Raw genomic sequence first — 18028 nt, forward strand, 5'->3', positions numbered from 1 at the left:
CTCAGAGTTCACCATTGTGAACATTCCAAAAATTATTACACATCTTGATTATTTAAATAGTCTCCAAGTGAGGATAATTTCTTAGACCTTTAAAGCATTCCTCACGTCACAAACAAATAATAGGATAACAATAATGTGTTAACATATAGGCTTAAAATTAGAGTTATAGAATGAAACAATTTGATTATGTTTCCATCATCTGCTTTGTAGTAATGCCATAGATTTAAATATAGACTACAAGTTTAAACCTTTTAAACTTGTGCTTACATAATTATCCCAGAGACATTTTAGTGGAATAATTTATTTATACCATCAGGGTCAAAGAAGTTGAGGGAATCCTGCATGGAAGTAGATTTGTCAAACCACTGGTATCTAGAAGAGTAAGGGGCTAACCGGGTCTGTGTAATGCAGTGAAGATGGAAACTTTAGTTTACTGCAGTCTTGTAGAGATATGAAAGCTGAGAGTCTAATTTCAGAGCAGTATGCACTTATGACCTTTTTTGTTGCACAGTGAACTCTGATTAATACTTTTACTCAAGGTACTAAAATAATCATTAACTCAATAAGGATCTTAACTAAAATATAGACAATTGAATTAACTTCTTAATGCAAATGTTGCTGGTTTTAAAGATCAGCTTCCTAATTGGAAGAAATTATGATAGTTTCTCTGTTGTTGCTATTACCAAATGACTTCAATACAATTTGATTTGTGGAATTTAATTACCATATTCATACTTTCTCACTAAAAGAGTATAGAAAAATCTACTATTTAGTTTTCTAACAAATGTTCCTCTATTAGACTAAAAAAGATCTTCAAAAGTTCAGGATACAGAGGGCAGGAAGGATAGACCACTAACATTCCAGTAGCCAAAACCAACCATCACATGATTTTGCCTAAATAATGATTACAAACAAATATTTGATAAATTATCCACATAAATAAATATTTTAATGGAAACTGACAAATTAATCACTTATAAAAGGAAAGTCTTCCATCCCTAGATTTCCAAACTAACATTCTTTGTGATAATCTCCGGATCACTATAGTTATTAGAGAATTAAAATTACAAAAATGTTAAACACAAAGTAACCACTATACCAGAAGACCTAACATAAGTTGGGTATTCTGTGATTATCTTTGTGAAACACAGACTTGGTGTTTTGCAAAGAAATCATTTGTTCTGCCTTAGTGAAGCTAATTATTCTCAGCATGCAACCACTGTTTCAAATTGCAAAAGGCACATCAGCCTTTGCTGTATGTTGCAGGAATTAAAACCCAATCAAATGAGATAATGAAGTGCATATAAAGAATATGATTTCACTTTTGCAATGCAATAAAAGTGAAAGCCATTTAAAGAAATGTTGCAAAAAAATCATAATTTACACAGATAAAACATGCTGTAAAGCAAATGTTTACTATTTAAGTACTTACTGCTTAGAGGTAAGCATTAGGTTTATTTATTATGTGGTTAAGATGCTTCATTTTAATGACTGAAGAATGTGGTGCTAATGGTCTAATCTGAAGATTAATATAAACCAGGTTTTTAGAAAATTTCATGGTAAACTAAGGAAATAGCCTGTATTAAGTCAGGGATAAACATAAAGAATTATAGGAGTTTTGTAAGAATATATTAAGTAAATGGTTAAAATGAACCACGATTGATATTCTTCTGTACTTGTATAATCTAAAAGAATGAAATACATCAGTGCTATTATTCATTAAAAAAAATCTGTGTTAATGTCTGCCCCAACTTATCACCTATTTAAAAATCTCTACTTATTCATTTTTCTGTGAAACCTATTTTGTTTTTCCTAAGGAGACATAATCCATTAGTAGCCCCATGATTGCATAAGCTGGTGAAATATAATTGGATCTGGGCCTATGTTCCATTTTACTCATGATGAATTTCTTATAATTTAAACCCACTAACTTTTTTTATTGTTTGCTTTTCATTTTTGTTTTCTTCTATACTAGCTATTGTCAGTGATGCTTCCTATTACCTATACCAACACCATCTTTCAAGTCACATGGGGCGAAATTAAGATGGATTATAGGTTTTGTCTCTTGCTTGTTATAGAAGAACCCACAGTCAGCTTCTCTTTCAGCTGCCAAGAATATACAGTCATCTCAGCAGCCCAGAATGTGAAAACAGCAGGATTCAAACATCAGCAATGACAACACAGAGAGCATGAAGTTTCTGCTCATTACACACTGTGGGGGCTGCCTATCTGGAGCAGTTTGCTCTGCAAAGTATTGATCGTGGATAATGTTCACTGTTAGTTATTTACATGCCAATGTGATACCCTGGGTATTAATACATTAATGGGCCTTTTTCTTGATTCTCTCTTTCTTCATATTGCATTTTAACTTTGTTCACAAAATGTTAATCATATATATTGCATTGTCCTATAGTGGAAGAATATGTTTGGCTAGCATGTAAAGTTTCGAGCTCAGTGTCATGCATTCATGAAGGCTCAGTGAATGAAGCATGTTATAGGAAAATCTCTGTGTCTCCAGAATTTGACACAGTGTTTGGCACATAATAGATACTGTAAAAGTATTTTCCATTCATTAAATAAATGAGCAAATTTTCACTGAAGGCTTGATATGGGAGACCTAATAAAGATCATATAGGGACTATGATAAAATAAAAGGATATCATAAACTTTTCCACAACCACTGGGTCACAACTCAGTAAACGCTGGAAAGAGCTCAGATCTAGATTTTTTTAATGCACAATTTTAATGATGTTACTCTTAAGTTAGTGTTACGTTCCTATTTTTAATTTTGACTAAAAATTTAACAATTTTAGAATATTCAGACATTTGCAAGATGTAGTTTCTCTCACTTTTCCCTTAGAAACACACGTTTATAATGAATTTTGTGAGCAGTTTTAACTCATTTACATTGAGCACTTACAACAATTTGGAAATGAAATACATGTTACAGATTAAATAGTGTTTCCTGCTAACAAAGTTTTGAAGAACTGTTTTTATTCACATCCCTGCTTAGCTACTTATGTTCATCTCTTCTTAGTTAAGTAAACTTAGATGGTGAGCTATTGTTCAGCCATCTTGGCATCTCTTAACCTGATATCCAACTTAAAAAGAAAGAAGTTTTTGAAAATACCTTTTCCCCACTTTTTATCAACTTCTGAAATCTATTGCAGCATTTTCTGTGCCTTATTTACAAATGAAAGAAGAACCATTTTCTTTCTTTCTTTTTTTTTTTTTTTTTTGAGATGGAGTTTCACGCTTGTTACCCAGGCTGGAGTGCAATGGCGCAATCTCGGCTCACCGCAACCTCCGCCTCCTGGGTTCAGGCAATTCTCCTGCCTCAGCCTCCTGAGTAGCTGGGATTACAGGCACACGCCACCATGCCCAGCTAATTTTTTGTATTTTTTTTAGTAGAGATGGGGTTTCACCATGTTGACCAGGATGGTCTCGATCTCTTGACCTCGTGATCCACCTGCCTTGGCCTTCCAAAGTGCTGGGATTACAGGCTTGAGCCACCGCGCCTGGCCTAGAAGAACAATTTTCTTTGTAAATTGCAAAACAATGTATTGTCATATGCCAAGACAAGTTAGTATCTGTATCTCAAGGGGAAAAACTTTTGGAAGTAGCAGATTTACCAGTAGCAATTAATTAGAAAGATTTTCATGTTATTTTCAGTAACAGCCATGAATTAGCAGCTTGAGAAACATGCTAGCAATGGGTGCTGTGAACATCGGGTTAGCACAATGGAAGGAGTTAATTTCCTAACATTTGTTTTCCTCAAATTTTTGTATTTTTATCTTATAATGAGGTTGATTTTCATTGCCAAATGGTGAATTCAGCATAAATACAGATTTTTAATTGACTTACAAAGTGTAGTTTGTGAGCTGTAAGTATTTCTTAGTCCACAAGAATGAATGCATCTTGTACTTGTAAAGGATAAGATGTATTGCACGGCTCGTCTCTTTTCACCACCCCGTATGCAGAAATATAAGGAAGACCAGTCTCTTAGAAGGCAAAGAAAGAAGAATCAATTTAAAATATTAATAGCAAGACTGCCAAAATTATTTGTCACTTTTTCTAGAATAAATATAACTTTTACATATTAAGTTGTATGCCAAGGGAAAGCTTCACTTTTTTAGTTCATTTAGGGGTAATTATAAATGCCAAGATTCATTACTCTCCTAGGAAAGTGTTGACCTTGAATTCATCATAGGTATCATGTCCTGGAGTAATGGGACACAGTTGTTTCTCTTCCATTCTGATTAGTAAATCAAAAACCAGTTTTTTTACATTTCAGGCATGTGAATTGGTGATTTTTTTTTCATTTGTCACATAATAGTATCTTTCCTATTTATTTCATCTGATTATTATAGGTTTAACTGATAATTTATGTGTGAAAGTAATGAACACCAATTAAATGTTAAACATTTTTGCTTTTATATTTGATTTTTAAAATATACAAGAAAACAGAAAATAAAATATAAACTCTCAATTAAGTAAGTTGAACATAAGAATTCTCTCTGCTTTATTCTGAAGCCCCAGCTAAACATCGGCAGCAGAATTTAAAACACATAAATGCATAAAGCCAAATAGAACAAGAGAGGCACTAATACAGTAAGTGGTATCTAAAGATTTTTTTGTTTTTTTGTTTAAAAAATTTTTTTTAATTTTACTTTAAGTTCTGGGGTACGAGTTTATTTAAACAATTAAAAGGTTTTCAATCAAGAGAAAACTTTTAAATAACTCAGCAAAATGGAGGCAGCTGAGACTATAGATGCATCAAAGAGTATAGCAAAAATATTCATCCAGAAGGCCTAAATATCAGAGGGATTTTATACTCTGAAGGTGAAGTAAAGCAAGGCTATTAGGCTGCATAATCCGAGGAGAGCCATTCACCTTGTCAATGATTTCTGAGGGATTATGAAGTTAAGTGTGATAACCTTTTATTAAAAATTGAGTCTGAATATAGAGTTTTAAAAGAGTAATGAAACATGAAACTTCTGTCTACCACTTTCATTAAAGATGCATATTTTTCCCTTTCTGTGATCTGATTGCTGTAACCTCCCTTCATTATGAATTTGCTTCCTTATTTGATCAGAGTTGAGCCCTAATAAAGGTTCGTCATTATTGACTCAATTCTTGCTGGCCCTCTAGATAACTAACTCCAGTTTTTACATTCAATCCTTTCTAATCTACTTTTGTCTACCTTAAGGCCTAAAAATTTGACTTAAAAACATGAGGAGGGTTATGATGTTCAGGTAAGCAGACAAAAACAAACAAAACCCTACAAGCCTCTTAGGTGACACAATTACCTGAATACAGAAATTTATGGCAGAGTTAATTCTAATTTTTTTAATCAAATCCATTTTATTTCTTCATTATGGACATATAAGGATATAAGCTTTCAAATTTCCTTTGTAATTAGTTTGGGGCCATATCATATCGTTTTGCCAAAGGTGTGTAGAGAGAGATAATATAAACATCTGGTATAACTCTCTTGCTCTATTCTTCCTTTCAGTGGCAACCACGCAGGCCACATATTGAGATATGAAGCCAAAAATGAAAGTAGCTTTGACTCTTTGGAGAGAGGAACAGTTGACTAAGTAAATTTGAGCATATTATCAATAAAAAAGATTTAATCTGATTCACTTAGTGGGGAAAAATGATAAATGAACACAGCCTCAGTGATGTGTGAGTCACATCAAGCATTCCAACAAGCAGGTCATGGAAGTCCCAAAAATAAAGGAGAGAAAAGGGGGCAGGAAAAAACATATTTTAATAAATAGTGTTCAAAAATTTCATAAATTTGATGGTAAATATGAATGTAATCACCCAAACCTAAAAAAAAAAAAAAAACCAGAGTAGAATAGATTCCAATCACCATAATAAGAAAATAGTATAAGGCATCAAGGGGAAAATGATTCATTAAGTGCAAGGCAACCACATTATTATAAATAGCTAACTTATAATCAGGAACAATAGATGTCAGAAGACAGTATAAACTCAAAGTGCTGAAAATAAGAAAAGTTGTCAACCAAGAAATATTTATCTAACAAGCCCATCCTTCAAAAATGATGGTGAAATAAAGAAATTTCCATATAAGCAAGTCTGAGAAATTTATTGCTAGCAGACCTACTTATATAAAATACTAATGGAAATCTATAGCTCTGAAAGAAAGTGAAACCAGACAGTAAGTCTAATCCACAGGAATAAATATAGTGTCAGGAATGGTATGTTTGGAGCACATAAAAGATTTTATAAATAAATTTATATTTTCTTTTATCTCTAAAAGATATAATACTTTATGCAGCAATATTTATAACTTTTTTTGTTAAGGTTATAGCATACATATCACATAACAGAGAGGAAGAAAGGGAGATATAGTGGGAAATAATTCTGTATCTTATGCGAATAAGTTAATAATATTCTGAAATAGCTGTAAAAGAATGAGATAGATACTGTAGTCCATAGAATAACCATTAAGGAGTTCATGGCTATTTAAATATATTAATTTTTTTTTAATTCCAAAGGGTAAAAATAGTATGTTAAACATTACAAAAAAGAAGGTATAAAAGAGGAACAAAAAAGTTATGATATGTAAATAGATATTAATAGCAGCATTATTCAAAATAACCAAACAGTAGAAACAACCCAAATGCACCTCAACTGAGTAATGGATAAAGAGAATTTGGTTTAACCATACAACAAAATGTTATTCAGCCTTAAAAAGCAATAAAGTACTGATTTATGTTACAGTATTAATGAACCTTAAAATTTATGCTAAATAAAAGAAGCCATTCACAAAAGCCACTTACTATATAATTCAATTATATAAAATGCCCATGTAAATTCAGAGACAGACATTAGATTAAGGGTTGTCACAGTCTGGAGTAAGGAGAGAATGGGAATAACAATGGGTTTGGAATTTATTTTTGTTTTACTGAAAAAGCATGAAAATAATATGACAGTGATGATTATACAACTCTGTGAGACAGTACATTGTAGGCCCTAAACAAAATTATATCTAAGTAAAGCTGTTATTTAAAAATTATATAAGACAAATGGAGAATAAATAATAAAATGATAGATATAAGTCTAACCATATAAGTAATTACACTAAACATGAATGAACTATGGGGAGGATAGGAACCTCCAACAATTGTGTTTTCACAAAAACAACAATTTCAAACACTATCCATAAATGAAAATACCTTCCTTCACAAGTGCAAAAAATAAAAAAACAGGTGAAGGGTTACAACACCTGGGTGAAGCATAGAAATGAGAAAAGTCATATTGCAGAGGATAGAAAGGATGGTTTTACATTACTGACCACCTCGCCCAGCTAATTTTTGTATTTTTAGTAGAGATGGGGTTTTATATAATATATATTATTATGTATATAGTGACAGTTTCAAAAAATCAAAGTTGGTGGTTGATTATTGTTTGGTTTGCAATCAAGGTTGTTCTCAGCTTGGAAAACTTTTTTGTAAGCCCAGTAGTTACCACTTACCAACAATTTATAGTAGATGCACAAATAATTAAAAGTATGGAATCAAGGAATATCACTAATGAAAATAACTTAACCACAGTGGAAAACAGCAAGAGAAGAAGGGAATGAATGATCGATGAAACAACTAGAAAACAATTTTGGCAGTAGTAAGCTCTTACCTATCAAAAGTTAGACTCTAATAAATTAGACTCTCCAATCAAAGGACATACCATGTTTGAGTACATTATATGAAAAATCCCAACTATATGGGTCTTAAGAATATACATAGGTTGAATTAAAAGATTGAAAACATATTTCTTGCAAACAAAGACAAAAAGCAGGAGTAACTATACCTGTATCAGATAAAATAGATGTTAAGTCAAAACTGTAAAAAGAAAGAGAGAAAATGAAGATTATTATATAATGGCAAAAACCTCAGTTCAGCAAGAGGATATAATAATTGTAAATATATATCCACTAAACAATTACACACCTAAATATGTAAATTGAATATTAATACATCTGAGAGAGACTACAATACAATTAAAGTAGAGGCCTTCAGCACCCCACTTTCAGCAATGAACACATTATCCAGACAGAAAATCAATAAGAAAACATTAGACTTAAACTGTACTCTAGACCAAATGGACCTAACATACGTATACAAAACAGTCCATCCAGTAGCTACGGAGTCACTCAGAATACATAGTCTTCTCAAGTGTAGTAGTACATGTAGTAGTCTCCAAGATAGATCATGTTAGGCCAGAAAATGAGTCTTAACAAACTTAAGAAGATTTAAATAATATCAAGTTTCTCTTCTGACCACAGTGGAATATAGAAAACAATAACATGAAGAACATTTAAAATTTTTAAATATATGGAAATTAACACATTCCTCAACAAGTGATGCAATGAAGACATTAGAAGGGAAATTAAAGAAACTTGAAACAAATGAAAATGGAAACAGAACATACTAAATCTCATAGGATTTGGCTAAAGTAGTCCTAAGAAGTAAGTTAATAGTTGGTATAATGTTAGCTATGGGTTTGACTTATATATAGCATACATGTGTTTATTGTGTTGAGGTATATTTCTTCTATACCTAATTTGTTGACAGATTTTTTTATCATGATAGGATGTTGAATTTTATCAAATGCTGCTTTCTGCATCTTTTGAGGTGATCATATATTTTTAACTTTCATTTTGTTGAGGTGATATCCACTTAATTGATTTAAACATGTTGAAGTATCCTTCATCTTTGAGATAAATCCCACTTGATTGTGGTATATTATTTTTTGATATGTGGTTGGAATTAGCTTTCTATTATTTTGTTAAGAATATTTGAATCTTTGTTTATCAGCAATATGGGCCTGTAGCTGTCTCTTTTATTGTTGTTTCCTTGTCTTGGTCTGGTATTAAGATAACGCTATACTCATAGAATGAGTTAAGAAGAATGTTTTTATCTTAAATTCTTTGAAAGAGTTTGACAAGAATACTGCTAGTAGAAAATGTTTAACAATATTGCTGCTACTTAGCACCAGGTTAATTGATGCCTTACATGCCCTCTGGGATGGGATTCTTCATCACTGTAAGTCCTGCAGTGAGCAGTCCATTCCCCCAGCTCTGAAAGGATCTGAAACAAAATACTGTATATTTTCACCTGATACTAAAATCAAGGGGTCCAACCATTTGCAGTAGATTTTATTTGTTTTCACAATGTTTTTAAATGAATAAAATAGAGAAACAATAAGATTAATTTTATGTAAAAGGATTTGAAATACATAAACTTACTAACCACCAAACCAACCAACCAAGAGGCATACTTCAGAGTTATGGAGAAATCAGTTTCAGACTATTGCAATAAAGCAAATACAATAAAGCAAGTTATGCTAATGTTCTGGTTTCCCAAGGCATATGAAAGTAGTCGTTAAACTATATAGTCTATTCAGTATACAATAGTGTTGTGTCTTTTAAAAAAAAAGTACCATTTTAAGACACTTTATTGCTAAAAAATGTCTATGATCATCTGAGCCTTCTGCAAATTGTTGTCTTTTTGCTGGTAGTGGGTGTTGCCTTAATGACAACGGTTGCTAACTAATTAGGGTGGTAATTGCTGAAGGTTAAGGTGGTTGTGGCAATTTCTTAAAATAAGACAGCAATGACATTTGTTACATTGATGGACTCTTCCTTTCATGACAGCTTTCTGTGTAATATGTGATGCTATTTGATAGCATTTTAACCACAGTAGAACTGATTTCAAAAGTGGAGTCAATCATCTCAAATCCTGCCACTGCTTTATCAACTAAATTTATGTAACATTCTAAATTCTTTGTTGTCATCTCAACATTCTTTATAGTATCTTCACCAGGAGTAGATTCAATTTCAAGAAATTACTTTATTTTCTCATTCCTAAGAAGCAATTCTTCATATGTTGAAGGTTTATCATGATGAATCAATTGAATCACATCTTTAGACTCCACTTTCAATTCTAGTGCTCTTGCTTTTCTAACCACATCTGTATTGACTTTGTCCAGCGAAGTCTTGAACCCCTCAAAGTCATTCATTAGGTTTGCAATCAACTTCTTTCAGACCTGTTAATATTTATATTTTGACCTCTTCCCATAAAATATTAATGCTCTCAATGCTATCTAGAATGATGAACCCTTTCTAGAAAGCTTTCAAGTTACTCTGCCCAGATCCATTAGATGAATTAGTTTCTAAGGCAGCTAAAACCTTACAAAATGCATTCCTTAATAAGATGACTTGAAAATCAGAATTATTCCTTGAACCATGGGCTTCAGAGTCAATGTTGTATTATCAGGTATGAAAACACTACTATTCTGTATATCTCATTAGAGCTCTTATTTTCTGAGCAGTAGATCTCAACTATGGGCTAAAAATATTCCGTAAGCCATGTTATAAAGAGATTTGCAGTTATTCAGGCTTTCTTCTTCCCTTTATAGAGCACAGGCAGAGTATATTTAGTACATTCTGGAGGGCCATACAATATTCAGAGTGGTAAGTGAGAATTGGCTTCAACTTAAAATCACCAGCTGCATTAGACTCTAACAAGAGAGTCAACCTGTCCTTTGAAATTTTGAAGCCAAGCATTGACTTCTCCTCTCTAGCTATTAAAATTTTAGATGGCATGTTCTTCTAATAGAAAGCTTTTTTGGTTTATGTTGAAAATCGATTATTTAATGTAGCTACTTTCATCAATGATCTTAGCTACATCTTCTGAATAGCTTGCTACAGATTACCTTACAATTTTGTTATGAAGATGGCTTCTTTCCTTAAACCTCATGAACTAATCTCTACTAGCTTCACACTTTTCTGTAGCTTCTTCCTCATTTGGTCTTTACAGATTTAAATAGAGGTGGGGCCTTGCCCTGGATTCCGCTTTGGCTTAAAGGAATGTTGTGACTGATTTGACCTTCTATCTAAATATCTAAAGCTTTCTCCATATCAGCAATAAAGCTGTTTTGCTTTTTTTTACATGTGTATTTACTTCAGTACTACTTATAATTTTCTTCATGAACTTTCCTTTGCATTTACAACTTGGCTAACTGGTGCCAGAGGCCTAGCTTTTGGCATGTCTTGGCTTTTGACATGTCTTCCCCAATAAGCTTGATAATTTCAGGCTTTTGATTGAAAATCAGAGACTTGTAATTCTTCTTTTCACTTGAACACTTAGAAACCATTGTAAGGTTATTAATTAGCCTAATTTCAGTATTTGTATGTTATAGGGAACAGGGAGGCTCAAGGAGGGAAAGAGGGTTAGGGAGATAGCTTGTTGATGGAGAAGTCAGAATATACAACATTCATTAATTTAAATTGCAATTTTATATGGGCACAGTTTGTGGTGCCCCAAAATAATTACAATAGTAACATCAAGGATTACTAATCGCAGACCACCATAGCAAACACAATAATAATGAGAACATTTGAAATATTATGAAAATTACCAAAATGTAATAGAGACATGAAGTGAGCACATGTTGTGGGAAAACTTATGTTGATAGACTTGCTCAATGCCAAATTGTCACAAACCTTCAATATGTTTATATATATATATATACACACACATATATATACATATATCTGTATATGTGTCTGTGAAGCGCAGTAAAATGAGATGTACCCATAAAGTTGGTGTGTGGCTGTCAGGGAAGAGAATAGAAAGAAGCCCAAAATAAATTTTGTCTAAGCCAAATCTTGGTCAAGTCTGCCACCTAGAGGTTGCACTAATAGAATTCCTTTGGGTATTTTTTTATTTTTTAAGAGGCAAGATGCATTTATGTGGAGAATTATTTTTAAATTTTTATTTAAAAATAAACATCTTTAGATACTTCCATATGTAACACTATCAACGAATAACTATTTCCTCACTATTTATTATAATTATAAAACTGACAATGTTAAAAGTTGTTTCCCTTTCCATCAAGGAATTGAAAATTTCATAATTGTTTTAAAATACAGGTACTAATGATTAAAACTCATTGTCATGAGTTTTATAGGTTGTAATATATATTCATATGCTTCAGTTCTAATAAAAGAGAAAACAGATGTGCATAGGTATGTACACATTCTCACCTCTGGAGTTTAGAAATGATAGGAAAATTAATAGAGGCATGATAAAGGCACCTATATCACATGAGAGGTGATAAGTTTAGATTTTCTCATTTCTAACTATTAAAAAATATGCTTTGCCTTTGTCATCCATTGGTTTGGAAAACTTTTATTGCACTGGGTCATTAATATTTGAACAGTTCTCCATGAAAAATGATGAACGATTTGCTTCATGGCAGGCTGTACAGATGGTCAATTTAATCTGCATCCTTGAGACTTCTCATGACTAAATTTTGACATCATGTCATTAAACATTTGTGTATTATTTATATCATATTCTAGAAAACAAATATAGCTACGTCTTGCTATCTCTTGCCATCTATCAGTTTTATTGATAGGATTTATCTACCTAGACACTATACCTTTCACAACGGAACATGTATCCGAATATATACATCACTTTTGTCTCCTCAGAGACCCATACGTTTTTGTCCTCAAGTGCAATAATGACATGGTTATGAACAAATGTGTGGCAGGTATGGAGACAAATGTTTACATGACTTGGATTCTCTAACCTTGTTCAGAGATGTCTTTGCTGATGATTGTGTGTTTGTATATGTGCACGTGTGTGTGTGATACCTAAGCCTTGTGTACATTGAAATTGAAAGAAGGAACCAAGTGTTGGCTGTTTTCAAACACTACAGTGGAATGTATTACCATAATTGAGTATTGTAAATGGTAGCAGCTTTGAACTTAGAAGTTGACTCTATATATTCCTTGAATTTGTAGCTATGATGTTTACACTCTTGACAAGTTGAGTTGTTATTATACTGCCATGGGTAAATATAAAGATCAGAATCTTAAAATTTCTTCTGACATTAAGCTATTAAGTATAGTGTCTGATGGCTTTTCAAAGGGCTAGGTAATTACCTTGCACATTAACTTGAGTCCTCAGATTCTCTGTCCTCTGTAATAATGAATTCCCACTTGGTGAATTGATTGGGGCTTCCCACAAATGCTTAGAATGGGCTGCTGTTAGGAGAATATGTCCAGTTTGAAATTCTCCGTGTGCCAGAGTTAGAGGATTTTGAGGTATAGGGCACTAACAATAGCTGAGAAATATAAGCAGAAAGGATGGGGAAATGATTCCTTGTGGAGTGGACAAGGAAATTTTCCTGAAAGGAGAGAGCCCAGGAAGCAATAGCAGGTCTTATTTTCTTCTGTGATGTAACTATTGAAAGAAGTGATCCTTCAGGAAACCATACATTAGTTAGGATCAGGCTTCCTTTTTATTCCTTATCAACCTGTAATCTTTTGATTGTTGCCTGTTTTTCACCAGTGAAGAAATAGTAATCCACACTAGCTTATCTCTCCTAATCACAGACTCACAGAGCTAGGGCTCTCTGAGCTTTTAATTCCTTCTTAGAGGCCTAACAGAGTGGAAAGTAAACAAAGACCAAATTTGCAACCTTCAACGTAGCTAATTTCCTCTGATGTCAGAATACTTAAACAGGCAGGACCTGGGAATTATTTGATCAAACCTGCTTTTAATCTAATGCATGCAGAAGGGCTGTGTCTGGAAGGCTCTGCAAAATGACAAGGGTCCCAAGGGAGCCTTATGGAAGGTTTCCTCTTTCAGAAACAGTAGCTTCCTCATTTTAAACTCTTGAGTAGCTGTGTTGGAGTAAATTCATAAAAAGTAGTTTTTCTGCTTTTGAAATTTTATTTTATTTGGTTGAAAATTGTCGACGAGATAATAGTTTTCTTAGGCTTTCCATTTGCTGAGTTTTTGATGGCTAAATGCCTTGATACTATTTTACCTTTACTATGAAATGAATTAATAATAAATTATTATTATCGGGTAAATACGGGAGAAGGAGAAGGGTAAAACATCTGACTTCACACACATTCTTCTATTACTACTGGTAGAAGAAAGTGAAAACACTAAAGACAAAAGATGCAAACCCATGTGGTTCTTTCTTTAGATTGTGACAGGCATCTTGCCACAGTAAGAGTTAAGAAAAATTGGAGTCAAGGAAATTTTAAATGAAGAATTTACTAATTCTGAGATATCCAGACAGCATTACTGACTCAGTTTGGCCTTTAATTTGACTCACAACTGTCTGAATACTTAGAATTAGCATATTTCTGACAGAGAGAAGTAGATGAAGGGACAGAACTCTATACCTGAAATATAATTTTAATGTTAAGATTATTTTTTGTACAATTGTATTTATGTAATTAGGTAGTATTGGAAATACTCATTAAATACTAATTCAGTTTTAAAAGCTATTAAAAGACAGTTTGTCACAGAATATCAATATTGCTCAAAATTTTGATTGAGAATAGATTGAGTTAAAAACAACATTTAAAGAGGTGTTTAAATGCGTTTTTTTGACAAGTAAACATTGCGGCTCTGATGTTTTCATATCTGATCTCAAACACAGCTCCTCCCCACACAAAGTAATTCAGAAGTCATGGCTTAAAAATAGATCATAAACTCCGATGCTTTGTGTAAATAGGTACTAAGAATAACATGCCACTAGATCTAGCATTTGACTCCTTGGGTGACAATGAATATCAATGCCTGTTATTTGTCATTCTGAAACCTGCCGGGTGATGATTCTTTTTATTGGTTCATCCTTCCAAACATATTTAATCGCACCATGTGCACAGGAGTTCTTTAGGCGGGTATGTCGGAGCTGGGTGTCGCCTGGCTGTCCCCTCTCCCCTTTGCTCTCTCCCTTTCTCGCCCTGGTACTCTTACTCCCTCTGCCTCCAGCCCCCTCTCGCTCCTTTGGGCTCACGCCCCCCTCCTCCCCCTCCAGCTGGCGGGGGCTGCGCTGCCTCCCAGACCTAGCAGACCTGCTCAGTCAGCTGAGGCTCCCTGAGGACAGCTGCCTCCGGAGCCGCCGGGACCTGCCATTCTGCGCGGGATGGCAGCGGCAGCAGCATCCCCGCCAGCGGCAGAGGCAGCGGCGGCGGCCACCGCCACCACCTCGGACGCTATTGTTCCCTGGTGTTAGACGCGCTCTCCCTCCTTCTCATCTGAAGTGAACAATAGCAGGAAAGAGCCTTGCTTTCTGTACTCTTTGGGAAGACGTTCCAAGAGCGGAGAAAAATTCCCTGCCGAGCGTGCTGCGGCTCTGGACCCTGGAGTGGCTGCGGGCGGCATGGGGCTGCAAGCCAGGCGCTGGGCGTCCGGGAGCCGGGGCGCTGCGGGGCCGCGCCGGGGCGTCCTGCAGCTGCTGCCGATGCAGCTACTCCTGCTGCTGCTGCGCCCGGGCACCGGTGGGGCTGCAGCGCAGGGCGAGGCGGAGGCGCCCACCCTCTATCTGTGGAAGACTGGTAAGTGGGACGAAGTTACCCTTTCCCCATCTTCACATCTGGGGCCACGATAAGGAGCTGATGGCCTTCTGTCGGGACTCCTATGCTTTTGGATGGCCCAGTTATGCTGGGTTCCTAAGGTAAAAAGTATGATTTCTTAGGAAGCAAATAGGTCATGTCCGATGCAATTATGAAAGAGAAGCAAAACAACTATGAGGCAACAGTGAGTCGCTGGAATATTTCTCTCACAGCTCTGCAGTTAATGAGGGCAATGCTGCACTTCCATAATGAAGTGCAATATTTTTAATCTTTGGATTCTCATTCTGCTAGGAGTTTCTCAAACATACTTCTAGCAAAGAACAAGCAAAGAGTTTAGCGTCGGTCTTAATTCTTGAGGCGAGCAATATACTCACTTTTGTGGTATTTGTAGATATAGAGTTGAAATTGTTAACTTTAGCTTTGTGATATGTGGGATACTCAGAAACAAGCCAAATGAGGGCGGTTCCAACAATTAAAGGCAAATGGGGCTCCAGTGAGGCCTCCGGAAAGACTGAAAAACTCTTATTAATAACTAGTGAATCGGAGGATTTTTAAAGTGAACAACTCTTAGGATGCCTGGGTTCAAACTTTTCCTTCCTTCCTTCCTTGAGAATTCTTTTGCTTTGTTTTTCAATCACGCAACAAAAGCAGCAACTAACTGTCCATCAGTACCCCCTGGCAAAATGCTTGGAGGGCCTGGCCGGGCTGTGACAGGCAGGAAAACAATACTGAGTGAAGCATTACCAACCCTTTTGCTGCCGGCTCGCTTTCTCTGTCCATTAAAAAACATTGAGAATTCTTTAGCGGACAGGAAACTTCACATGTTCATAGGAGTAAAATGGGAAAAGATTATTCTTGTTGCTTAGAGCTAGGGGGTAATTTACGAGTAACTTGGTCAGGCCAAACAGTAAGAGAAAGTTGTAGTTGAAAGGGAAAGTATGTATTCGTCATGGGGTTGCAAACTGGTTTCAGAGAGTGGGTCTCTTTCCCTGCTCCAGCCCATCTCTGCACCACTGCTGAAGAGAGCTCAATCTACTCTACAGTTGCATCAATATCGGTATCTGAAATTTTTAAAAGCGGTGCAGCTATCTAGAAATTTAGTGAGGAGATTAAACAGAAATATATTTAAAATCAAAGCACATAATTTGTCTTAAAATATTGCATGAAATATATATACATTTTAAAAAGCAAGATTATTCTTGCTAATACTTTAAGTTTGAAGATCAGTTGATTAATGAGTTCAAATGAAATAAAACTAATTTATTTCAATTTAAACAAAGAGTTGAAGATCTCCAGTTTAGCCTCAGTTAGGGTTTGACTCGTCAAAAGCGCATTCATACTGATACACATTAATCAGATTATAATTTACCATTCAATGGTATCTAAATGCTTGGGAAGAGCTTCTGAGGTAAGTCAGTGTAGGACAAAATAGTACTTGCCTAGTTGAAATTTATGCTAGCAAAGTAACAAGAGCCAAGCAATAATTCAGATGGAAAAGAGCCTAGCCAACATTCACTGTACAGCATCTGAGGTGCCAATATATGTCATCATAAATGTCATGGTATGAACACAAGCCAATAAACAGCTGAAAATAGTGGAAAGCTCTCAGAAACAATGGTATGGAGACCTTGATTCCAGTGCTAGTCCCAGCTCTTGCTAGCTATGGGAATTTTGGCAGTTCACTTAACTTTTGACTCTTGGTTTTCTCAACTGCATGTAAATGTGATGATACCTTCTTCTGTGTATCTGCAGTGTGTGAAAATAAAATCAGTTATGAGAAAGTGATTTGTAAACTTCAAAGCTGTATGCAAATGTAAGCTAGTATAATAAGGATGATAAAGATATTTCTTTAATTGTGATCCTTGGTTTGGTTAAGTTCATTCAATTGGAAAGCAAAATAATGACTTCTTTGTTACTTTTTGCCAAAGGGAAAAGAGGCTTTAAAATAGCTGCAAAGGAGTTGAAAGTAGTTATCAAAAGAACTAGACAATATTTAAAGAAAAAAGATATAACATAAATGAAAATTTAGCAGTTACAGAATCATTAAGTGTGTATCACTTGATGAAAATAAAGAAGCAAGAAGGGAATTGAAAGAGAAAAGAGGTGAGATATTGCATGTTGGAAGTAAAATGCTTGGTGCTGCAAAGTGAAAATAGCACTCCAGCGAAAGTTTTCTCAGCAAGGCAACTTATTTCTATAGAAATGTGTGTCTAGTGGATGGAACAATGGCAAGAACACACTGGACAAGGGAGAGAAAGGGGGTCTTATCCATAATGCAGCTAGAACCTACTGCTGTTTCTTCCCCCTAATGGCTAGGGTTGGACTGCATAGTCTAAGCTGCTTCTGATTGACTGTTTTAGGGAGAGCAGGGGTATGAGCCACAGTGGTGGAGTAAGTTGTAGGATGACTAAGGATAGAGCAGGTGACTAAGGATGACTAAGGACAGAGCAGGTGACAGAGGCTAGGAGGGGATTGTTTACTGAAACAGGGACAAGAAAATGTAAAGAATGAGGGAGTTAAACTTTAAAATGAAAAACAAAGAACAGGGAAGCTGAACATAATGACATATTGGTTCTTTGAAGAACTCAGAACTCATGGTACTTAATG

General features: G+C 34.9%; 1 protein-coding gene across 1 annotated transcript in view; it reads left to right on the forward strand.

Annotated features, from left to right (window-relative positions):
• The first annotated feature begins 14979 nt into the window (after positions 1 to 14979).
• Positions 14980 to 18028, forward strand: part of THSD7A (thrombospondin type 1 domain containing 7A) — a 518919-nt gene continuing 515870 nt past the window's right edge. The window contains exon 1 of the mRNA XM_009002347.5: positions 14980 to 15403. Within this exon, the coding sequence (XP_009000595.1) occupies positions 15229 to 15403 (175 nt within the window). The 5' untranslated portion in view covers positions 14980 to 15228. The remainder of the gene's footprint in view (positions 15404 to 18028) is intronic.

The sequence above is a fragment of the Callithrix jacchus genome, chromosome 11 (assembly GCF_049354715.1).
Source record: "Callithrix jacchus isolate 240 chromosome 11, calJac240_pri, whole genome shotgun sequence".
NCBI lineage: Eukaryota > Metazoa > Chordata > Mammalia > Primates > Cebidae > Callithrix > Callithrix jacchus.